This window comes from Rhipicephalus microplus, chromosome X (genome assembly GCF_043290135.1).
Source record: "Rhipicephalus microplus isolate Deutch F79 chromosome X, USDA_Rmic, whole genome shotgun sequence".
NCBI lineage: Eukaryota > Metazoa > Arthropoda > Arachnida > Ixodida > Ixodidae > Rhipicephalus > Rhipicephalus microplus.
Window position 1 is genome coordinate 213,883,085 of NC_134710.1, and position 25,912 is coordinate 213,908,996.

Here is a 25,912-nt window from a genome sequence, read left to right on the forward strand (position 1 = left end):
AGCCTCGAGGTTGCAGAAAGACAAGTCGCAATTTGCTTTCGATTTGCTTTGAGTCTTTGCGCCAGAAAGGTTTTTTTTTTTTTTTGCCTTCTCTCGTACATCTGAATGCCCCCATCAAGACTATGTTTGTTGGACAGAATCTTCAATGTTTTCGGTCGCTGTGAGCGTTTATCTTAACAGAAGAAGCCTTTTACGCGGTTAACAAAAGAAGCCTGTTAGACGAATTCCTTAAGCAGGAATTCGTCTTAACAGGAGTTTACTAGTGTGCTTGATCATCTCTTTGGTAAAAGAAATCCTACAAAAGTTGCTAAATCTGAGGTATTGTTGATTTTCTGATGCAGCATAATGATCTGAAACACACCAGTATGTTGCATTCATGGCTTGCTTCCGAAACCTAACAGGACAGAGAGCTGGTGCAGGAGTTTTGACTACTTAAGTGCTTCGGACGAGCAGAGCTCGTCATAGCAGAGGTACTTTTCTGTAGTGTTCAGTATGAAAAATGCTTGTCTACGGCTTAAATTGCATGTCATCCACTAGATGGCAGCATTTACTCCAGCACGGTTTTTGTATGGAAAGATGGCATGCGGCGGCCACGACCCATGCTTAGTTGGGTCGTCAACAAGAAAAAGAAGCATTTAATTTTCGTCATCATCTTAGAGAGAGCACTGAGAGGGAAAGTACAGGAATTCAGAGTCTCGCTTCAGAACAGGTACTCGGCTCTTAGTGAGGAAACCAACCTTAGCATAGATACAATGAATGATAATCTGACGAGTATCATTACGGAGTGTGCAGTGGAAGTTGGAGGCAGGGTAGTTAGACAGGACCCTGGCAAGCTTTCCCAGGAAACGAAGAATCTCATTAAGAAGCATCAAATCATGAAAGTCTCAAGTACAACAGACAAAATAGAACTGGCAGAGCTTTCGAAGTTGATTAATAGGCGCAAGGTATGCGATGTAAGAAGGTATAACATAGAGAGAATTGAACACGCTCTGAAAAGCGAAGGAAGCGTCACAGCAGTGAAGTGGAAACTTGAGAAAGGAAAAAATCGGATGTATGCACTAAAGGACAAAGAAGGTAAAATATTTACCAATATGGATAGAATAGTTAAAATAGCGGAGGAGTTTTACAGAGATCTGTACAGTAGCTAGGACAACCATGACCTTAGTAAAAAGCTTTGGAGAGCATGCAAAGAGGCAAAGCTACTGGTGAGGATCAGTTAACATCAGATCTGCTGAAAGATGGAGGACAGATTGTGTCAGAAATACTAGCCACCCTGTTTACGAGGTGTCTCCTGACGGGAAGAGTACCAAAGTCTTGGAAGAACGCTAACATCATCTTAATACATGAGAAAGGAGATGACAAGGACTTGAAGAAGTACAGACTGATCAGCTTGCTCTCTGTAGTATACAAGCTATCTACAAAGGTAATTGCTAATAGAGTAAAGAAAACATTAGAATTCAATCAACCAAAGGAACAAGCAGGATTTCGAACAGGCTACTCAACAATCGACCACATCATACTATCAATCAGGAAATAGAGAAATGCTCAGAATATAACCAACCACTATACATAGCCTTCATTGATTACGAGAAGGCGTTTGATTCAGTATAAATATCAGCCGTCATGAAGACACTGTGGAATCAGGGCGTCGATGAAATATATATAAACATCCCGGAAGAAATCTACAGGGGATCAACTGCTATCATAGTCCTTCATAAAGAAAGCAACAAAATACCAATGAAGAAGGGTGTAAGGCAGGGGGACACAATCTCCCCAACGCTATTTACCGCATGCTTACAGGAGGTTTTCAGAAGCCTAGATTGGGAAAAGTTAGGGATAACAGTTAATGGAGAGTACCTTAGTAACCATCACTTCGCCGGTGACATTGCATTGCTGAGTAACTCAGGGGATGAATTGCAACTCATGGTTACGGAGTTAGACAAGGAGAGCAGAAAGGTGGGTCTTAAAATTAATCTGCAGAAAATGAAAGTAAAGTACGACAACCTCGGAAAAGAGCAGCGCTTCGAGATAGGTAATAGTGCACTTCAAGTTGTAGAAGACTATGCCTACTTAGGGCAGGTAATAACCGCGGAGCCGAACCACGAGATGGAAGTAACTAGAAGAATAAGAATGGGGTGGAGCACATTTGGCAAGCACTCTCAAATTATGACAGCTAGATTGCCACTATACCTTAAGAGGAAGGTATATAACAGCTCTATCTTGCCGGTACTTAGCTCTGGAGCAGAAACCTGGAGACTTACAGAGGGTTCAGCTTAAGTTGAGGGGGACACAGCGAGCAATGGAAAGAAAAATGGTAGATGTAACCTTAAGAGACAAGAAGAGAGCAGAGTCAATTAGGGAACAAACGGGGGTTAAAGTTAAAATCAAGAAGAGGAAATGGACATGGGCCGGGCATGTAGCGCGTAGACAGGATAACCGCTGGTCATTAAGGGTAACTAACGGGATTCCCAGAGAAGGCAAGCGGGTTAGGGGGAGACAGAAGATTGGGTGGGCAGATGAGATTAAGAAGTTTGCGGGTATAAATTCGCAGCAGCAAGCACAGGACCGGGTTAACTGGTGGAACATGGGAGAGGCCTTTGTCCTGCAGTGGAGGTAGTCAGGCTGGTGATGATGATGATGATGATCATCATCATCATCTTAGAGTGTTGATTGTTTGGATAGAGATGTTTATCTTGTGTCCCGAAGTGAAGACAGTGATGACGGTGAATTGTGCAGCTGTTTTCGGTTGCAGTGCGAAAACGATGAAGACGAAAAACAGGAGGGGCTCAAACAAGCGCTGTTGTGTTCATCCGTTCTGTCTTCATTGTTTTAGCACTGTAATTAAATATGCACCCATACCAACTCTCCTAACTTTCAATACCATTGAGCAGCTCCACCTGTGATGATGAAGACAGCTCGGAAGCGAACATCACAAATACTTGCCAGTAAAGCCGTTTTGCGTTATTCCTCGTTTTGAAATTTTCGACACAGTCCCAAATCTTCCCGAGGAAAATAGCCCATGGAGGCTTAGCCTACAAGAAATATGGGGCGTGTGCAACTGCTTTGTTTATAAGATTTGTATTTTATTAGCAGCATATCGCTGGTTTCAAATGTATTGTTGAAAAGTAAATATTATTGTGGTGGATTTGACTAAGTGCGTGGTGCAAAATTTTTTTCAACACTGACTGCCTGCTTTTTTGTGCAGCCAGATTCGAAATCAGCAAAAGAAAAAAAAAGACAGGTTTGGTCAAGAAACTTTGAAAACAAATTGAGCACTTAAGGGGTTAACGTGTTGCCTCCAGCTCTTTGCTCCCACTTGTTTTATGTCATTTTCTTTTAAGCCAAAGCTTCTCACTAAGTATCGGAGAAATATTGAGAAGACCAGTCTGCCCATAATGCTCACTCTTGTGTTTCTATAATGACCTTGGTAAGACAAATCATTTAACGATATCTGAAGCTATCAAAAGGAAGTCCATGACCTAGAGGAAGTTTAAAACTGTTAAGTAATCTTTAATTCAGCTAAAATTCCATTTCATTGAAAGCAGGGTTTATTTCCATGAGATAAATTTGCTTTCGAATTTTTCATTATAGGCAGCCAGATAATCGACAGTCATGCGGAAGTGTTAGCCCGGAGGTGCTTTCTCAGGTATGTCTGTGAAAAAAATAACAGAAGAAGAGCAGTACATTTAACTACTTATAGCATTAGCCTTTTGTTTCCTCAGGTGTGTGTAAGCCAAACGGTATTATGTACTCCAGTATAGCTATATGCCTCGAATAAATAAATGAAGGAAAGATGCACACGTGAACTAACTGTGTATGGAACCAAGTTAGGGAAGCCACATGCCAGGGAAGAGCATTGCATGATTTTCGTGACCTGTACTTGTCATTCTGTAGGTTTGTGTACTCTGAACTTCTGAAGTTGGCTCGTGGGGAAGATTCATCTGTTTTCGAAACTACAGACTCATCTGTATTTGAATGTCGATTGAAACCAGGATTGAAGATTCACCTCTTCTCAAGTCATACTCCATGTGAGCAGTTTTTTTTTTTTTTTAAGTTTGTGCAGCACATTGATAACATATAGCAAAATGATTCATGCTATAGGAAAGCTGCATTGACCGGAGTGCTTTTGTCATCGTAATGATAACTTAAATTCATTGTTTTTATTTTCCCATTTGGCCTCATTGTTTTTAGGTGGTGATGCTTCCATTTTTCCAAAAAGTGGAGATGAATCATCTGCAGACACAGTTGAAAATGTAGAATATGGTGAAACAGCTTCAAAACGACCCAGATTGGACCCTGATATATATAGGTGAGGAGCAGTTGTGAGTGTGTGTGTGGATGTTAGAAGGCGAGGATGGTTGTGTGTATTGCAGAGTGAATGCATCTAAGTTAATGTGGAGCAAAAAGACAATCTCAATTCAGTTTTATTTAGCTGATATATAAAAATTAGGCTAGTGCAAATAGCAAATTTTAGGTTCGAAGTTTAGGTTTTAGTGATTTTGGTTGAATAATTTCTAATCGAATTAGAATAGAATATATGACATATAAAGAAAAATGGGTATGTTTATCATGACCTAACTAACCTGCACAATATTTTTTTAAAAGAAGTTCTCTGAGCTTTTATTTTTCCATTCAAAGGAAGTCGAAACAACTTTGAAAAGTAGCAGGATTTAACTTTCAGTAGGATGCAAGTGATAATCTGTAAAGTACGTAACATCATTCATTACAGCTAGAGTGTACAAGCCGGCAAAACAAGCTTTTAAGCTTAAAAAATGGTCAATCGATTTGAAGATAATATGTTCATTTAAAGGGACCCTGCAATAGTTTTTCAAGAAAAGGATTCACTGAAGAAGCTTATTGCCTTATGAATTAACCGCCACAAATTTTTTTAGAATCTGTCCAGTATGAGTGGAGTTGCAAAGATTTGCCACGTGCTGCAATTGCATTCTCTCTTCTCTTCTCGACGAAAGCACTTGAAGCAAACAAAGCGGGGAGAGATAGCATAGAGAAAGAAATACATCGGGTGTCGTGAGCTTGAGCACTCTTTTTCTTTGAGTATGCGGCTTTTCAGTGCGATCCCGCATGCACGCGTGAACATGTCGCGGTCACCCGCAGCAGCCTCAGTAACGACCGAGCACCCCATGCTCAGATAAGCCAATGATTGGTAGAATGGCTTTGACGAGCGATTTTTACATTGTAGCATCATTTGCCGAGAGAAGGGGGCAATTTTTATCTGACTGAGAATTTATTGTGAATTGCAGGTCGCGTGCTGCGCTATAATATTTAGCTCACGTGTTCTTGGTAGCCACGACTATTGATTGGCACCGTTTGCTGACCATGTTTAAGAAGTGTTGCAGAGCCTTTTTAAATTTGAAGTGGGGCTTCGTGGCAGAGCAAGTTTCCTCTGGATAGGTGCTTTCACAGCTTATCACCGATATACTGCAGTGAAACCGTCTTTACAAGTGGTTACATACGGTTTAGTGTACATCAATTCGTTCATGTCAAATACTTCAAAATATTCTATAATTTAAATTTGAGTTGAAGCGAATTCGAATACTCAAGTACTTGTTCAAATATTTGAAATATTCGAATATTCGCACAAGCCTAATAAAGATAATATTGTTTGTACAGGTTAGTACAAGCAGTTTCCACATTTCAGGATTTTAGCCCTTTGCATTTTTATTTGGCGTGGACAGCCCAAGGCACTAGCTTTGTGAACATAGTACTTCACAATGGCAAGGCATCTGACAGCTTTTCTTTTTGTTAAAAGTTATTGCATTTGTTTCTTATGTTGAACGGCAAAACCATCTTTCTGTTTTTTTTTTTTTTTTTTCAGTCCATGAATGATGAAAGTGTTTTCAATATAGCCATTGGCATCTCCAGGGAAAGGGGGTGTTGAAACCCGCTTCCCCCGACATTGAACGTTTTCAATTTTGTATGTGTATATGTGCATGCACATAAACCGGGTGTCCCAGCTATCTTTAGCCAGGGTTGAAAAACATGCTGATGCCCTCTATTCCTTTGTTGTAGAGCCAGTATTGAGAAATTGCATAATAGAAAAGGATGATCACTTAGGAACTATGGTATAGCCTGCCCATTGTAAACGTACACACCAAAAATTATTTTCATCATTAGTATCAACAATCTTCTATCACACAAGGAGTTGCATGTTTGCCCACATAGTTGCACAAGTTCCATCACAGTGGCATAGTATCACACCTGCTGTTACACCATTCTACTTGAGTAGCATGTGGGTACTTTCACACTGCTAACCCATTACTAGTGATTCAGCCTCAATAATCAACAGCAGCCTTCAGTCACGTGAGTAGTCACATTTGATATATATGTTGGTGCACATGTTGTGTTGCATTGCATAGCATTGTATCAGGTGGCGTTCTGTGTGGATTCCATAATGTCTGGGTGCCTTAAAGCTGCCAACCCTTTGAAATAGTGTCAGCCATGGTCTATTACTGTCATAGTCATAACCGAAGCAGCCTTCTCTAGCATGTGTAGAGTTACATTCGCATCTATCTCGGTACACATATTGTGTTGCAGCTGCTTAGTATTGCACCAGATCTGTCGCCATGGATATTGCCTGACATTTGAGATCTTTAAAGCTGCCTACTCATTACAAAGAGTTTTGCCATCATCATTAACATCTTAATCATTGACGTATCGTTATAGAACCTCCTACTCTTACGTGATCTGAACTGTCATGGTCTTTTTTTTTGTTTTTTTTTTTTGGTAATGTTGATTTTGATGAGAAAAGTTCACATATGAATTTGAAACATAAGAATGCTAAGCTGATGTAAGGGTGGCATGTGCAGCAGTACCTTTGAGTGACTCCTTTCACATTTAATGGCTCAAGTAGGAGCATTACTTGTCCATGCAGGACTGGTGCCAAGTGTGTGCCAGGTGTGGCCCAGGACAAGAAACTGCCTGGTGCAGACTACCACCAACTGGGTGTGACTCGAACCAAGCCTGGCAGGGGTGATAAATCTCTCTCCATGTCATGTAGTGATAAAATGGCCAAATGGCGTTGCTGTGGCCTTGAGGGGGCACTGCTATCCCATTTTATGGCAAGCAATAAACCGCTGCGTCTGTCCTCTGTGATTGTTGCAGGGTGCGTAAGCTATCAGCTTTTTCTCTGCTACATTTATCTGGAAAATAGTTCTTTTGTTTTGTGAAAGTTTTAGGTGCTGCAGTGTTTATAAGCATGAAAAACGCGTGTTTCAAACAACAGCACTTCATATTCTGATAGAAATTTTTACATTTTAGTTCAGTATAACATGTAGGTAGATTTTTTGGATCCCAGCACTGAAGCCTTAGTCATGTTGATGTTGTATCATAGGAAGCACTGTGCAAAAGACAAAAAAAAGATGTAAACAAGACAAGTGCAGCAGGTGTTCCCCCAAATTTAGCCTCTGTCATACACTACAAAAATGGTCAAGTTCTCATTTCAATGCACGGCACCTGGCTGCCTTTTGTGCGGGGACTTCGACTTTTTAGTGCAGGCCAGTTTAGTCAGGAAAGAGTCCTAGTTGAACTTGACCCATAGTTCTTGTTAACAAGTTCTGAAAAATGTAAGTCAGCTAAATGCAATGTTGTACTTTTTGGTTCATGCTTGACAGCTATTATTGGTACCAATATTATTTTTCTGGTGAACGCTTTTTAGTGCTTTTGCATCTGATGTTCAGTATGCATTTGGACATTGGTTTTTCTTAGGTGTCCGTACAGTGAAGATGCAATGCGACGAGCACTTGATGAGAGGCTGTCAGTTTCAGATGAGGTTCCAGCCCTTGAGTTTCACTACAGTATGAAGATGTTTTGCCATTCCCGCCTTAAGGCAGTTAAAAACAATGCCGATACTGCCATTCCATGTGCTTCAAGTGAGTCTTTGTTCTCGGATGATCTCATTATTTTCACTTTTACATCAACATGTTTGTATGATTCACATGATCAGTTTATTTAGCAGGGTTTAAATATTTTAGCAGTCTTCACAAAGTTTTTAAATATCTGAGTGGCACCCTCTTGTGTGTGTGACATCGGCAAAGAGGTTTTGCAGCTGCCTGGTGCATGGGCTTGCTATCAAGGCAGTTCAATGTTGTTGGCCTGCTTGTTCTTATGAAGGTATTGAAATACTATTTAGCACATTCCTAAAACATGTATAAAAAGTTCCAGAGCACTATTACCTGTGAAATCATGGACAGCCATTGTCAGGGATATGCTTGGTGCACTTAATTTGTCTAGTTCCTGGTGTTGTCTGCTAGTTGTCTGCTTTTTTCTACATGTACTTTAATTTGATATTTTATTAATTTATGGTCATTTGAAAGTGTATTGAGCAGAAATAGTGTAATAATACAAGCCTATACAAAAATGAAGTTCTCGTATTGGAAAGTTGTAATGAGATTTATTTGTAACAAAATACTAGTGTAAAGCATACTTTACTAATAAAAAACATCCTAGGGGGTAGTGGAATTATTATTGGAGATAAACAGCCTGTCAGCAATATTGTTAAATTTTTATGTCAGCAAGAGTTTTATATACAGAGTGTGTCAATGAAATTATTAGTAGAATGTCTCACAACAGTTAAACTTCAATGTAATTGAATTGAACTTATGATGTTCCCTCTTTAACGATGAAATCTCCATTTCCTGGCAGATACCCATAGATTTTGATGTTGTCATTATCTCGATCCAACGAAACTAACGAGGCTCCAAGCCTAATTTAACAAAGTTTCAAATGTTTAAGAATTTTTATGCCAACTCAATGAGAAAACTGTCTGTCTGTCACATAAAAAAATTGCCACTATAAAGAAATAGAAATAAGTTTTTATTCTGGTGCTTGGGTTCTGGTGCTTGGGTATTCCGGTGCTTGGGTGCTTGGATCCTCACACTCCGACACAGAGTATCTTGACCACTTTGCTATCCGATGATGCTTGCAGAGTGTGAAGATGCATGATCCACATGAATGCATTGTCCCCGTAGTTTAAAACAAAAATAGCAAGACTGCACACTTTCTGGAGGTCTCACTGATTTTCATAATACTGAAATAGAAGTCCTCTGCAGGACAGGGTGTCAAGCTTACAGCAAGAACTCCAAAAGTCAGGAAAATTCGAACTTCGTAAAATTTCGGTGCCTAACACTCATTTCAGTGGTCATGGAATGCACATCAAATGCTGTCTCATGGCACGTATGTGAGTGCTGAGGAGAAGAATTGCTGACAAATATTAGAGGGAAGATGAAAGACACCATGCCAATGCTGCTCGAAAGTGGTGTTCCAACAATGGTTACTGCCACGGTATTATAGGAAGGAGAGGTAACTCAACGTGGCGGGCGAGCGCGGCGAAACTTGCTTCGGCGCGAACGTGTGCGCTCGTAGGTGGCGCTGCACGAACAGGGGCCATGTACTGCGGGTCTTCAGTTGCCACAGGCATGAAAGGCACCTCGCACTGTTCAGTATACAGCGTGCGCTTGGATTTCGGTGGCATGAATTTAGGGTCGCTTCAAACGAAAATACCGTTTTGAAAGAACCGAAATTCTTAAGAACGTCTCGAGTTGGTATGTGAATTTTAAGGCCGAAGTGCATGTACGCTATTTGGAACGCGACAGTAACTGTAGCTTCAACAATTCTTCGCGAAGACGCAACCACCTATGCGAGTAATTTAAACAGCAATAGGGGCAATTAAATGTTGCGGTGCACCAGTGCTATCCTCCACGGTCACGGTGACTTCGGCATACGAAGGAAATTTGAATTTCGCTGAACTCGGGCACACACATGATGCAGATATCTACTTCAGTTTTGCGTTGTTACTTTTGTTTAACTTGTTTTTACAGTTATTCATGCCTAATAAGCTTGTTCGCACATATACATGCTTATCGCACTGTTTTACAGAAAAATGTACCCAACAAGAAACATTGAGGAAATCACACACATTCAAACACCAAGCCAAATACTCTGTTTAGGACGATTGTGCTGTCACAAGTTTTGACAGTTTTATGAGCTTGTGTCTTGTTTTCCATTTCTTTTCACTGCTTACAATACTGCCTCATCCGAAGGCCCACATAATAATGCAATATTTTAGCAATTACTTCATCTCTGTGGGTGATGCAAGGAAATAAGAGCCAGTTGTTATCTAATATATGACCAAAGGTCAGCTTGTAAGCATTCCTTTGCGTGCAATTTCTTTGAAACTCTACTTCTACTGCGCGAAGTAAGACAAATATGTTAGTTGTGAAATGAATGAGCTTTCCAAGAGTCTTATAGTTTACGAGGGCTGCTTCAGGCATCTGCGAGTGAGCAACAGGTCTCGTAAGGCCAAGTTTGCACGTTTCCCACGTTGTGCTGTTCAGCAACTTCCGGCGCACAAACCCTGTAACATAGTAAACTATGTAGTCCACAACTTCAGCAAAGGCATAGGAGTGGTCATAAATAGCTTCCCACTATAGCTCCTCACTAACATACCCATGAAGTCTCTTCTTAAGTTCTTGAAGCTTGCTTTCTCCTGGATACTCATCTATAAAGGCTGTAGTGAGCTCTGCTAGTGTTAAGCATGGAGCCTCTTGCTCAAGCTCAGTTTAACAGTTGCCGAACTTGGGTGGTTTAAGCAGACTATACACACTGAGCATACTGTAGAACTGTAAAAAGGTCGTCATCGTGGGGTGCTCATTTTGGCCTCCGGTTTGCCGAATGATGCCAAAAAATCTTTCAAGGACATCTTGATTCATTTTGCCGGTAAGCACATATGTAAAACCGCACTCATTTAGCTGGTAGTTCGAAAGACCTTGAGCAGACATGATTGTCACGCGAAATCCATCAGCTGTCGACTGTGTCAGGAAACTAGTGTTAGGCATTTTGCCATCAGCAACCATTTGCTCCCACTCATTCAGCCACTTCAATGACGATTCCAGGATACTGAAGTCCTTGCAGCCACGCTTAAGACCTTCCTTTGGCACCTGCCTGTTCAATGCGTCAAACAGGCTGTTCATGCGCTGAGTGAAGTCCACTGTTGCTGTGACATCATGTAGGCCTGGGACAGCCCTATTTGAGTAAAACTCTAAACCCTTAGCAACGCTGCAGCTGAACAGCTGTGTAGCCAACTTCACTCTCATTTTCAAAGTGTTCGTCGGGTTGACATGAGCATACGTCAGTTTAGGGCACACCTTCAAGTAGGCTGGGTTTTTCTCATCTTCAATAATAAGGTGTCATAATGTGCCCAATGCACTTTCTCTTTGTGAGTGGTCAACACCTTCTGGGCGTGAAGGCGATTCCTGGCACACTTAATTAAGTGTGGAGCATCTGAAAAAACGTATTCCCTTCTTTTTTCATCAAACGGGTGCTCAAACGATTTCCTAGGGTTTTCTAGAGAACGCTCATTTCCAAGTGCTTCCACATAGATCTGTTCGTAGTTGCGCCATCAGAAACAATAGCATCAACATGTGCACCTGATTCTTCTAGGAGAGTTACGGCTTTCAGGACAAGCTGAGCAAGCACGGTTGCTTTTGTGGGTCCCTTGCTTGCAAAAACTGCGATTGGTTGCGAGAACTTATCTACGAATGAACGAAGCGTAAAAACAAGTCCGTGGTTGGCAAGTTCCTCACCATCCGGTTAGTTGTTGCTGAAGTCTGAAAACCCAGTGTATGTCATTGCCTTTGAGTTCCACGCATCTTTTTTCGCACCTGTATCTCATCAAAGACTAACACACTGTGTTGCTGGAATGTGTCCTTAGACAACAGTTTCTTTTTGAACGCTGCAAGGAAGCTGGCGTCAAACCCACACTTCACACGGATGGCTGACAAGTACTTTCGCACGGTGGAAACGCACGGCAATGGTAGGATGTCATTGTTCCTTAAAAAGGCGTACGTAGATGGACTCCGAATATGCAAAAGCAGGCATAACAAAAGCCAACTCTCCGTGTATCGGTGGTTTTTCTTGCCTGTTGCCTTAGCAGCTGCGTCCCCGCAGGGGTGCCTGCGCAAGTAGGCGTTTGGTGTGTAGCGACACCACGGACCCGAGCTAACGGGGGAGTTTTGACTCCCTCCCACGCCTAGCCGTGCATGGCTTTGCCGTGTCCGGGGAAAAGGGGATCCTGGGGGTTGAGCCGACGCTGGGTGATTGGACCTTTAAGGCCCCCCGGCAGAGGCAACACACCCCTTTGGCCCCAGCTTCACGTAGACGGCACCCCTGGGCTGACCCACCAAGGGGAAATCGGCAGTCGCCTTTTCCTATCTCTCTCTCCCTACATCTTCGTCTTTATCTCTTTCTATTTATCTATCCTGTCTTCTACTCTCTTCCGTTTACTTCTGTTTTTCCTGGCGGCAAGGGTTAACCTTGTGTGGCTATCAAAACTAGGGTAAACCATATTGGGTTATAGTAACTGCGTACTGCTGGCGTTGCGCAGACATGCCCACATGCTCTGCCACGTCCCCTTGTTGGACTCCGTGGTGGGTGGTAGGCGCCGTTACCGAAAAATCCACATTTTTCCATGGGATCCTCGACCCCCTCTCTAACGAGAAACTTTCCCAAAATACCATGTCTTCCACTGCGAACAATCATCTACAAAAGCTAGAGCAATCTGACCCTTCCTTGTTGCCAAGTGCTTGAGAGAGACCATTGGAACCAGTTATAAGGCCACGAAGATGGCAAGTGGAGATCTGCTTCTTGAATTAAAAGACAAAGAGCAGTACAATAAACTCTCGCACTTTGTAGCCTTTGGTAACATCCCCGTCTCTGTGAGCGCACATCGTACCATGAATACAGTGAAGGGCGTGGTAACGGACGAAGATTTGATGACACTGAGTGAAGAAGAGCTCTTTGATGGATAGAAGGACCAAGGTGTAATACATGTCCAGCGCATCAAAATCAGACGTAACAACAACGAAATAGCAACAAAGCACTTAATACTCACCTTCAACTCAACCACCTTACCTGAGACTCTCGAAACTGGCTATGTAAAACTCCATGTCCGACCCTTCATTCCAAACCCGAGGCGTTGTTTCAAATGTCAGCAATTTGTTCATGCATCCCAGAGCTGCCGAGGACAGCTGATGTGTGCTAAGTGTGGCACAACCGGCCACAGTGCTGATGAATGTAGTCATGACGAGGTCCTCTGTGCTAACTGCAAAGGTAGTCACCCCGCATACTCCAGAGCGTGCCCAGCCTGGAAAAGAGAAAAAGAAATAATAACTATAAAAGTTAAGGAAAATATCACATTCAGGGAAGCAAGACAACGGGTCTCGTTATCATTGGCACTAAAAACACCTTTTGCCGAAGTGGTGCAACGAGGGGCGGCACCACAAAGGCCTTTGGCAGTTGCCCGGACCGCGCCTAGCATGCCGAGGCCAATGCCACAAGCCCCTACGGCGGGAGCAGCCAGCGCTGCCCTACCCACATTCAGCCTGTCCACACCAGTGACCTCTACAAGCTCTGGCAGCAGCCAGGGCAATCACGAGGCTAAGGGGGCTTCACCGACCCCCTCCAGTGCCTAGCAAGAGGCTATGGACACCAGTTCAAGCCAAACGGCGCAGGAAGCGCCGAAGGAGCGGCGAGCTTCTCTCGACCGCTCCAAAAAGGACAGAACGCTGATTACTGGGCCTGACAAAGGCCCTGTAAAATGAGCTAATCTCCGTCTTCTCTGCACACAGCACTTTTCCCTTTTTTTTTTCCACTATGGACAACATCATACAGTGGAACATAAGGGGAATACTTAGAAATTTAGATGACGTCCAAGAACTTCTGAGTAAGTTTAATGCGAAAGTGCTATGTGGGCAAGAAACGCACTTAACTCCTAAGCACAAGGACTTCCTACGACAATATATTATTTTCCGAAAAGACCGGGAGGATGCTGTCGTACTATCTGGCGGTGTAGCCATTATAGCGGATCGTAGTATAGCATGCCAGCATTTGAAGCTCCAAACGGCCCTTGAGGCAGTGGTCATTCGAGCTGTACTTTTTAACAAACTCATTACCATATGTTCCGTGTACATACCACCGCATCAACAGCTACACAGACGTGATCTAGAATCATTAATATGTGAACTCCCAGAGCCGTTTCTGGTTCTAGGTGATTTTAATGCACACAATGTCCTGTGGGGCGATGCTCACTGTGATGCGCGAGGACGTCTCATTGAGCAGCTCCTTTTCTCTTCTAGCTTATGTCTTTTAAATATAAAGGAGCCTACGTATTTTAGCCTTGCAAACAACACGTACTCCTCCATAGATCTTGGCATTTAATCACCGTCCCTTTTACCTGTTTTTAAGTGGAATGTTCTTAAAAACCCTTATGGGAGTGACCACTTCCCAATCATCCTGAGTGCGCCGAACAAAGATCAACTACCCCCACAGGTTCCTCGATGGAAGATTGACTCAGCTGATTGGGAAGGGTATAGAACTCTTACACACATGACATGGACTGAGCTGTCTGCCCTGACCATAGATGATGCTGTCACGTATTTTACAGCTTTTATACTTGATGCCGCATCTAAATGTATTGCCAAAACGAGCGGCATGTCTTCTAAACGGCGAGTCCCATGGTGGAACGACGCATGCAGGAAAGCACGGACCACTCAGAACAAAGCATGGGCGTTGCTTCGCGATTCCCCTACAGCAGAAAACCTGGAAAATTTCAAGCGGGTCAAATCGCAGGCAAGGAGAACGCGTCGACAAGCTAGACGAGAGAGCTGGACAAAGTTTATATCGAGTATAAACTCGTACACAGATGAGGGAAAAGTGTGGAATAAGGTAAAGAAAATTAAAGGCCAACAAACGTATTCCCTTCCACTTGTAAATAGCCTCGGGGAGAGCTTGGAGGATCAAGCCAACTTTCTTGGCACACATTTCGAACATATATCGAGCTCCTCACACTACTCCGAATCTTCCAGAATTACAAGGCACGAATAGAAAAACAAAAGTTAGAAAGAAAATCCGCAAGAAATGAGGGATATAATGCACCATTCTGCTTAGCAGAACTGCGAACAGCACTCAGCTGCTGTAATACATCTACCCCAGGTTCTGACAACGTAATGTATGCGATGCTGAAGGAACTACCCTCCGAAACTAAAGAAACCCTCCTCTCTCTTTATAATCGCATATGGTTTTCAGGTGTGATCCCCTCCTCCTGGAAGGAGGCTGTTATAATTCCAATTTTGAAGCAGGGAAAGGATCTCTCTGCTGTATCAAGTTACAGACCCATAGCGTTAACAAGCTGCCTCTGCAAACTATTTGAAAAAATGATTAATTGCCGCTTACTCCACTACTTAGAAACAAACAAATTGCTCGACCCATACCAGTGCGGGTTTAGAGAGGGCCGATCTACCACCAACCATCTTATACGTATTGAGGCACACATACAGGAGGCTTTTGTTCATAACCAGTTTTTTTATCTGTGTTCCTCGACATAGAGAAGGCCTACGATACCACGTGGAGGTTTGGAATATTGAGAGACCTCTCACACCTAGGTATACACGGTAATATGTTCAGTGTCATTGAAAGCTATCTGTCTGATCGTACCTTCCGCGTTAGAGTGAGCAATGTTCTGTCCCGAACATTTGTACAGGAAACCGGAGTGCGACAGGGTGGGGTGCTCAGCTGTACGCTCTTTATTATAAAAATGAATTCTCTCCGTCTGTACATTCCAGGTAATATCTTTTATTCAACATATGTCGACGATGTGCAGTTAGGTTTTCAATCGAGTTCTCTTGAGATCTGTGAGCGACAGGTTCAGCTCGCCCTTAACAAGGTATCCAAATGGGCTGATGAAAACGGGTTCAAACTGAACCCACAGAAAAGCACCTGTGTCCTTTTTTCACGAAAAAGAGGCTTGCACCCTGATCCTGAACTGGTCATTAAGGGTGAGCGTCTACCCGTAAACACAGAACACAAGTTCCTAGGTATAATTTTAGATGCGAAGTTAACCTTTGTACCGCACATAAAACATCTTAAAAATAAATGCTTGAAAACAATGAATATCCTGAAGGTGCTAAGTGTGAATATCCTGAAGGTGCTGCCTTTAGAACAAGCCCAGTTGAAAGCCTTTATGTAGAAACGGACGAGTGGTCACTCCATCTGCAGAGAACATATTCTTCCTTCATATATTTCCTTAAAGTAAATGCGAACAGTGAGCAACCTGCATATTCCACCATCAACGACCTGTCCAGCTCTCAACTTTTTTACAATCGACCCGCAATGGCACGCCCTTTCTCGCTGCGTGTCAGAGACCTAGCTGAAGAAATAGATGTCCCACTGCTTGAATACCACCTCAGCCCCCCCGCTCTGCGGCTCCTGCAGTGGCAGGTTATAGACTGTGACACATCTTTCGTAGCTGTCACGAAGCATGCCTCTCCCATACACATTCGGATGTATTTCTTAGAGCTGCAACATAAATATGACTGTCCAGAATATTATACTGATGCATCCAAGTCCCATACTGGCGTGTCCTATGCGGCGGTTGGCCCATCCTTCTCGGATGCCGGCGTTCTGTCCACCAGCACAAGCATTTTTACAGCCGAGGCTTACGCGTTATTCGTAGCCGTTAAACACATCAAAGAATTGAATACGCCAAGGGTAGTTATATACACAGACTCCCTGAGTGTCGTAAAAGCGTTGAAAAGTTTTAAAAAACACAGAAACCCTATAATTATATCCCTCTATTCAATACTCTGCGCGGCCTATACTTCCAAGCAACATATCGTCGTGTGCTGGGTGCCAGGACATCGCGAGATTGAAGGAAATGTGTTGGCCGACCAGCTCGCCAGGTCACTTAACGGAAGCTCTGCCAACTCTTCAGTTGCTGTCCCTATAATGGACGTAAAACCAAACATACGGAAAAACCTCAGGGCTTACTGGCAGAAGTTATGGGATCAACAAACTCGTAACAAGTTACACTTGATTAAACCATACCTCGATAACTGGCCGCCCACGTCGAAAACACGCCGTACAGAGGTCAGTCTCTGTCGGCTTAGAATAGGACACACACACAGCACGCACACACACCTTTTGTCTGGTGGTGACCCACCCAGCTGTCACAGATGTGGCCGTCCATTTACCGTACGCCACATACTCCTTGAATGCTCTGAGCTAGAGGCTTACAGGAAAAAACATTTTCCACTAGCGTACAAGGAACACATACCCCTTCACCCAGCTATGTTTATTGGTCGCGAACCTCTTTTTAAATATAATGCATTGAATGCATTCTTAAAGGAAGTAAATACTTTCCATGTTATCTACTCAAGTGATCGGTAGCACGGCCTGTGAAAGGAGGCTGCTGCTGCGGATGCTACATCCAAAGAGAGCACCTGTCTCCCAGCCCTTGGGACCAAGGGCGCTGGCGAGAAATCGGTGCTAATATAACGCTCCTATTTTATGATGTCATGATAACTAAAGACTCATTCTCACCAGGCATGCTTCACTTCACTTTCATGATTTTAATGAATATGTCTTACGCATCTTTAGAGCGCAGAGTTTTAGGCCCTTTTACAGCCATTTACCATAACCATTGCTCTCATCCGATATCATTTCCTGGCGCTCTTTGGCCATCAATGGCCCTTGCGCCATTAAACAACATATATCTTTATCATCATTAGCAGCTCCGATGCACTCCTGAATGACCATGAGTTGTGCATTTGCGACATGCAGTTTGTCCAACTTTTCTTGCAGGGATTCATTAGAAATGGCAACAAACTTGTCTTGCATTGTCTTCAGTGCTTGCTGCAGCCCCTTTACCCTCTTTGTCAAGCGATCCTTGGCTCGTTTTAGCGCATACTGTGCTCGTCGGAAAACTATCACCTTCTCATAATTACGGAAGTTATACATCCGAAAATTCGTGCGGGCTCCTTTTCTTTGCTTCCTAAGCAGTGCCTTCTTTTGGTGAACCCGCAGCGTGTCCGACAGGCCAGCACACCTTTGGCAGGCACGATTGGCAGAAAGAACCTGCGCACACTTCCTGTGCCTCCACCGTCCACGAACATTAACAAATCTGCATTGCAGTTGTGCATGGGGATACTCCTTTGCCATTGGATCGCCACCGCAAAGGTGGAGGCTCTCCAGGTTCTTCAGTAGGATTGTGATGTCGTCGATGGTTGACACCTCAAGGCTGAATCCCAATACTTCGTGAGAAACCGGCTTGCCCATCAAAACAACATTGAGTTGCATGTCTTGATTAATGTCAAGCATTTTCCACTGCACTATGTGGCTTGTGTCAGCAGCGCATTGCGGTTCTCGAACACGCCGCAATTCCGAAAACACAACATTGCGAAGCTCGTCAACCTGCAGTCGATGAAAACCCCAAGTTGTGGATGGAAGCTCAATGCATGCTGGGCTTCCAAACAGTTCATCAAAAGTTGACAGCGCTGCGAGGGGTGTCGAGATACAATCATGCAAGAGCATGTCCGAAGCAGTAGCACCACTTTCGGTGAGATCCGCAAGAAAGCATTGAGAAAGTGAGCCACCGAGTTTCTGGCTTTGCTTTTGGTGCTTCTTGAAAGTTTCGTTGACATCATGTCTCTCGGCTGGCCTCTTGCGTTGTTTTTTCTCTTTCGAGGGACAGCTTGGGCAGTCCAGAAAAATACTGGGCACTGCATTTTTGGAGAGGGACGCTTTCCGGGGTGCTCGACACAAAACATTGCCATTGTAGACCGCTTCCCAGGTTTTGCTCACCAAATGAGGCTTCGAAGTGCCATTCACAGATGTGGTCTATTGACTGTAGGATTCAATTCTTGCGTGGAATGGCATTCCTCCACACCCGAAGACGTTCATCTTTCGGCGCAGAAAACAGCGAAAGTTTCTCGGTACAGGACTTGTACCCTGTGTTGCAGCGTGGGGCGAAACACTTCTTCCCCATCGCTTTTACATGGCCACACGCACGTCGTATAAGCTCACAGGGTTAACCAAAACTTTCAAAGATTGCGGATAGTTCACAAAAAACAGAGACGTTCGATGTGAAAGACGACCTCGTGTCGAAGCGAACTGAAGTGGCCGCTAGCAGTTCGCGACTCGCATGGCCCCGGTACTCCTAGTGCCCTCTGGTAGGAAGAAGGTGAACTCGAACAAGTTCTTTATCGAGCTTCTCTGCTGCGCCTCCAAGGCGATCAGTCACCTCCCCTTCCTACACCGTGGCCACTGCCTACAATGGAACGCAATGCTGCCGCATCACTTAGTCAACTACATAAGAATATTTTTAATGAATTTTTTCTGAAGTAAACAAGTAAAAAAGTGGCAATCCCTTTCCAATATATGATGCAAATGAGTTTTTCTTTAAGCATGTGTTCAAATGCTATTGTGGTAAGAAAATCTAGCTTTCCTAGTCACAACCCTATATTAACTGTTGCAACGCTGCTTAGGTACCCATGCATGGAACAGCAGACTCAACAGATAGCAACATTATTATGTATCACGCGTTGCTAAAGGCAGTGGTACTTTATCATCTCTGTAAGTCTTTTCATAAGAAGACTACAAAGTTCGCTTTCATTATTACATAGTTTATATGGTATATGGCACTGATCATCTCATTGCAACTTTCTTGCTTGGCTTGCTTGTACTACCACTGCATGTATTTTCATATAAGCGGCCTATGACTGCTTCACTTGGCCATCTACCTGGCTGGAATAACCCACACATGGGTGTCAGGGCCGTTCGAGCAATCCTTTCATGTGCACAAGTGTGAATTACAGGCAAATACAATGCTGTGGTATATTCAGGGTATTAATACACTACAGTTTTAGATTTAGAAGGTCTGAAAAAATTGCTTGCTCAATTTTATAAACTTTCCATTTTAATGCAATTGGGCTGTGCTCATCAATTTTGCTAAAGTGAGTTTTAACTGTATTTGTCTTCAGCTAAAATGGTGCTCAGTTTATGTAATACTTTGGGAAAAAGCCATAAAATTGTGCTTTGTTTAGAAAACTGCATAGATTCATTCACTAGCTTGTCATGACATTCTTGCTTTTATGCAAAATGTTCCAACACTAAATGGCCTATTGAGTTCCACTGCTAAATGACAAGATCATGTCTATGACCGTGATGGTTGCATGTATGTAGAAAATGTAATAAATATATTTCTTGGCCTCCTACAGCTGTCATTTGCAGAGTTGCTGCTAAGAAAAATAAATGTAGTCATTGACATATTCTGTGCTACATACGCACACAATGAGAGCATGTGTAAACAAATTAAACTGGGACTGTTCTAGCCAGGATATAGCAAAATAAAAATGCGTACACCCCTACTGAAGTTACTGAAGCGTTCTTTGCACCACCATTGGTGGCCCATGAGGCCGATTGTAACACCATTATTTTTTTGGTGCACTTTTTACCCTATAACACTGTTTCATGTCTAGATTTTGGCTTTTTAATCTCACTGTGCTTGATGTATACAATTTTGTATGCTTAAATATCTGAGATATAATGAGCCTGTGCTTAACTTCTGTCTACAAGCTACTAAAAGATGTTATGCAGTTAAAACTTGATCCAACGAAGTCTGATTTTACAAAGTTCTCAGTATAATGAATAAATTTCAATTCCTGGGCAGATACCCAGAGGGTTCACTGTTGGCATCAGCCTGAATTAATGACAATAACTTGGCACAAAGCTTTGATTATAATAGTTTTTCCTGAATTAACTTTGTGAAAAGTCTTCTATTTCCTTCCAGTCGTGACAGAGATGGGTTTTTCTTTTGCGTATGCTCTGATGCTATCGTTAACACATCCAGGTACCATAGTCATGCCCCAAGGGTTATTTTGATAAGGCTCCATGCCCCGTTCATGCATGGAACAATGCACTCAACATTCGGGATCACACTCTTATGTACCGGATGATGCTAGGGGCAGTGGTGATTGCTTTCATTATTTCATGGATTGTTGGACAGATAGCACAAATCATCTCCCCACAACTCTTTTCCTTGGCCTGCTCGCACAATCGCTGCACTTGTTCTCTATGTCTTCGCATGATGGTAGGCTGTCATAGGTTCACCTGACTGTCTATCAGGGCCACATCACCTATACATAGTGCATTCTGTGTCTGTACCACATGGGAGGTTCCATGTCCGGACCACCCACGTAGGTTTTAGGGGCAAAGCAAGCACTTTAGGGTCTAGGCTTGTCCATTGTTTGGCGATGGCGGTGACGCTGATGACAATGAAGAATAAGCACGTTATCACGTGCACAGCACATGTAAGGTACCCACTATACGCCATGATGATGACGCTTATAACTATTAAAAAGTGTGTTAGCACATGCAAGGTACCCGATGACGATGATGACCATGGAACATTGTCTTTCTGCCATGGATGAAAACAAACATAAGGTGCAGAAAGCAGTGGCTCAAAGGGCAACGAAGGGCAGCCACTTTATACTTTTCGGAGACCAGGACATTGACATCATGGATGACTGGCTTGTCCAATATAGGACGTCTTGATACGCTCGACGATGCATTTCTTATGGCTGAAAGCAATGAAGAACCACCAAGGGAACGTGTATAGACCTTGTGTTTGCCAACTTCAGGCTAGATCTGATAGAAGAACCATTGGCTCTTATTCATTGACCAAAAAGCAGCAATAATGAAGGCAAAACAAAATCCATAACTCAATATGACATATCATTTATGACCAACATGTGTGAGTGGGCAACGCCACGGGTGATTTACAGTAACATACGGAACAGTCTCTCTGCTTTGCCTGCTCATCATCATTCACTTCGTGGAGATGCGGTGATCTTTTCACATCTGGAGCCATAAATCGGCTCAAGAACATCGCAGTGGTAGCACTTGGGTGTTGGTGTTGCTATGTTTCAATTTTAGGTTTCAAATGACCTGAAAACCCCTTTCTCGATTTAAAAGCCTGCTGATTTAACAAGATAATTTGAGTGTTTTCATCACTTTTTTAGATCAAGTTTAAGATGTAGTTGTCTTGGGGAATCTAAAATTATGCTATACAAGTTTACATAGGAATTGTTGTAACTGCAAATGTACTTTTACTCCAAGTATATGTTGCCATGTTATAGCTGTGTATCATATTGGTGTGTTTTGCAGGTGTTATGTGGTGGCTGGGATCGGACAAGCCAGTATATGTAGGAGTGAACGGCTACAAGCAAGGAGTCACTCGCAAGAACCTTTGCAAACCAATGGCTAGGTACATGACTTTATAACTCATAATTTTGCATTCTGAGCAATGGAGGAAAACAAAAATAAAAATTGTTTAGTGCTGTTAAATGTTGCTTTTGTTTTGTATATTTAAGAGGTGCTGTACACAAATTTTACCCTCCGAGTTCTGAATTACAACTCATTGCTTGTATTATCCTGCTATAAATGCAAAAATAATTTTGAAAATTGACATGGGCAAACAAAAGTATGCAACCTGCAAGTTACCTCAAATTATTTAGGTACTACATTTTGCAGTTGGAACATCCCCTTCTGAATCTCGTGCAGAAATAAAGCACCTTGCTGTGTATAGTATGTTGAAATATTCTTTACCTCTACATTAGATATATGTAGAGGTGAAAATTTTGTTCCAGTTAGAAGAAGAAACCTTGCATAGGTGCTGTGCTGCACATCTACAAGGGTACTGCTTCTAACTGGAACAAGTTCATTTGCATAATCGGAATTGTCTATGCTGATCAAACAGCATTGTGCGTGTCTGAAAATGTGGATGGCTCGCGTAGCAAAAAGGCTCATTTACACTCTATAGCAGTGGGTTAAGCATCATAATGACAGCTGTACAATACAGCAAGAAATATACAAATGTTGGAGGGAACTGCCATCCACTTCAGCATTCTACCAGTGGTTGCTATCGACAAGTGTACAGTTACTTTGCTCAAAAGCTTGTTAGTTTTCCCATTTAGATGTGAGTGTTCCACAAATATGCATGGTTGAAAAGTGAATAAGATAGAGAATTTCGGGCCTTCTACATGGCCTTGAAAAAACAAATCATTCAATCCACCTTTTCAAAACTTCAAGAGGTTGTCCAACATGTGGGAAGTTTTCAGATAGGAACGTCTTGTATTTTGACTTATTGGTGTACACAACTACTTAGCTATTCTTTTTGAGTTTGTGGTATCGGGGTTTCACTGTGTTTTATCCAAACCTTAGTTGTCATTTATTTCCGTACACACAGCGTGAAGCATGAATGGCTGCGGGCTATAAAACTAGCTACTGTGAGTGAGATGTCATCAAAGAGAGCTACTTGTCTTCGTGCACCTTTTATTCTTATGGAGAAAAAAAATTGTTTGTGAGAGAATAAATAAAGCTGTGAAGTTGAGTACCGAAAGTTTATTCACATTGGTGTATACTCTAAGAATTGGTTTTGTGTGTTTTTTCTACAGGTTACCAGTTTGTAGGAGCGAACTGTTTAAGCTGTTCCACAAGCTGAAGCATCAAATCTCACCAGGAAATCTACCCGAGACTCTCAGGCAAGTCCCGATTGCTGTGTATTGGGTTATCATATGCTGCTGCTCGAAAATTCTGGCAGCTGAAGCATGCGCTCTTAAGTAAAGCTTGGGGTCTGTTAAATGCACCTTAGGGTCACATATAGACAGAAATGATGCAGTATTTATGCAATATTCCAATTATAAAACCATAATGTATCTATACCCAAACATTTTTTTTTGTTACTGCGTGAAACTTTCATCAGGCACTGCATTACCTGATGCTGAATATGCGTATATGCAGCAACGACTTTCTTGCTTTGGAGAACTATGAAGTCTAGCTGAATTTTTTTACACAGGATTGCACATTTTGCGTGTATATATGACAAGAAAAAAAATTGTGTGATGTGCATTTTCGTAGGTCAGCCACAGTGTTGAAAATGTCACCAAGTTGAAAATGTACATTCATGGACCAATCATAAGGCACAATATTTTTGCGAGCTTGAGAATGCTACCTTGGGCTGATAATTATGTCAAAGATGGCTTAGGCTTAAAATTAGGTGAGCAAATCACTATCTTGCTGATATTGCATGTTCTAGTGGCAAAAAGAATTTGCTTTTTGGTCACCTAAACTTGTTTGTATTTCATTTGTTCAAGACTGTACAGTCCTATGTATATTTATTTATTTATTTTTATTTATTTATTTGTCATACTGTTAACCTTCACTTGAGGGTCGTTACAGGGAGGGTGAAGAATTGAGTTGCACAAAATTAAATATTTGAAAAATCATAAGATGAACTCTGTAACATATAGCATAATTATATGAGAAACACAGTGACATGCTTTTTCACTCAATATATTTACAACATGATCTCTATGACCAATGAAACATTTCTAAGGAAACACATACATAAACACTGCAAACTATACATTTTCCACAAAATGCCTATCAAGAGCAACCCCGAAATCACTCAAAGTTCTTATTTGCACCATATCGTTCGGTAATTCATTCCACATATTAATAGCATCGGGAAAGAAGGAAAATCGGAAGATATCTGTTCGATCATGTATTCGTTGTATGAATGTAGTGCATGTTGTTCTTGGAAACCTTTTGTAAGAATGCTTCAAATAATCATCCCTGTTTATTTTCACCCCGGCATGCAGGATCTGAAAAAGAAGTTTCAATCTTTGTTTCCGCCTTCTTAATTCTAGCGGTTCTAATTTACATTCTTTTAACATTTCAGTAACAGAATCCTTTCTTCAATATTTGGAGCAGATGAAGCAAGCTGACATTCTCTGAATGCGTTCTAATTTTTTTTAAGACCTTTTGGTGTGGGCTCCACACAGCGCTAGCGTATTCTAATCTCGGACGCACATACATTTTGTAGGCAAGCAGCTTAACATCTTTTGTGGCTCGGCCTAACTTCTTTCGTAGGAAGCACAATTCTTGACATGCTGATTGACATATGTTATCGACATGAGGATGCCAGCTCAACTTATCTGTTATAGTTACACCCAAGTATTTAAAATTACAGACTTTCGCCAGCATATTATCCCCAATGTTATATGCAAACGAAAGCACTTCCTTCTTTTTTGTAATGTGTGTGTAAGTGTATTTTTAATGTTAATTTCCATACCCCATTTAGAACACCATAAGTTTAGGGTTTGTAAGCACTGATTGATATTCACTTGATCTTCGCTGCATGATACCGGACAATTAGGCACTCATCTGCAAATAGCTTAATTTTTACTGGTGGTTGGAGAACTGATGATATATCATCTATGTATAAAAGAAAGAGTAGGGGCCCCAATACAGATCCTTGAGGCACTCCCGAATACACCTCCCGATTTCCCGACATAGCATCTCTCACTCTAACTGCTTGTTGTCGATTGCTTAGATAAGCTCTGATCTAACTGAGAACATTCTCACTAATACCGACATTGCGAAGCTTGAATATTAGCTTACGGTGTGAAACTCTGTCGAATGCCTTTGAAAAATCGATACATAAAACGTCGATTTGCATACAGGCATCTACAGCTATACACAAGTCATGTATAGTTTCAACCAGTTGTGTGACTGTTGAAAGGCCACCGCGAAATCCATGCTGAAAAGGGCATAATAATTCATTTTGTTCTAAAAATTCCCGGATATTTTTTGCCACTATATGTTCAAATATTTTACAACATACCGACGTGAGTGAGACAGGCCTATAATTGTTTAATGTCGTTCTATCACCACCTTCAAAAATTGGGACAACGATTGCTCTACGCCAATCTTGAGGTAACGAGTGGCATTTTAAAGATTTCTCGAATATAATCACTAGGTAGTAAGACAGCCACTCTGCAAATCGTCGCAAAAATTGATTCGATATACCGTCAGGTCCACATGACGTTTTGGTATTTAAAAGAAGTATTTGATTGAATATACCTTCTCGGTTAATATTTATATCATCTTCCTGAAGTGTCACTGTAGTGCCCGATTCAATTTCCTCATTGTCACCCTGATCCTTGCAGAAAACCGATTGAAAAAATTGATTGAGTCTTTCAGCTATATGTGACGTTTCTGT

At 42.2% G+C, this 25,912-nt stretch overlaps 1 protein-coding gene across 4 annotated transcripts in view; it reads left to right on the forward strand.

The window, feature by feature from the left end:
* Adat1 (Adenosine deaminase, tRNA-specific 1) overlaps window positions 1-25,912 on the forward strand; it is a 45,808-nt gene that overhangs the window by 7,444 nt on the left and 12,452 nt on the right. For 2 of the 4 annotated variants that reach the window (XR_012887185.1, XR_005111926.2), the window contains exons 3-10: window positions 3,592-3,646; window positions 3,895-4,028; window positions 4,192-4,309; window positions 6,893-7,123; window positions 7,726-7,889; window positions 22,015-22,114; window positions 23,304-23,390; window positions 23,767-23,905. Coding sequence is in view for 1 of the 4 variants with exons in the window: in XM_037436012.2 (XP_037291909.1) it covers window positions 3,592-3,646; window positions 3,895-4,028; window positions 4,192-4,309; window positions 6,893-7,123; window positions 7,726-7,889; window positions 22,015-22,114; window positions 23,304-23,390 (889 nt within the window). In the remaining 3 variants the exon portion in view is untranslated. The remainder of the gene's footprint in view (window positions 1-3,591; window positions 3,647-3,894; window positions 4,029-4,191; window positions 4,310-6,892; window positions 7,124-7,725; window positions 7,890-22,014; window positions 22,115-23,303; window positions 23,391-23,766; window positions 23,906-25,912) is intronic. The other 2 variants (XR_012887184.1, XM_037436012.2) reach the window with 1 other exon arrangement.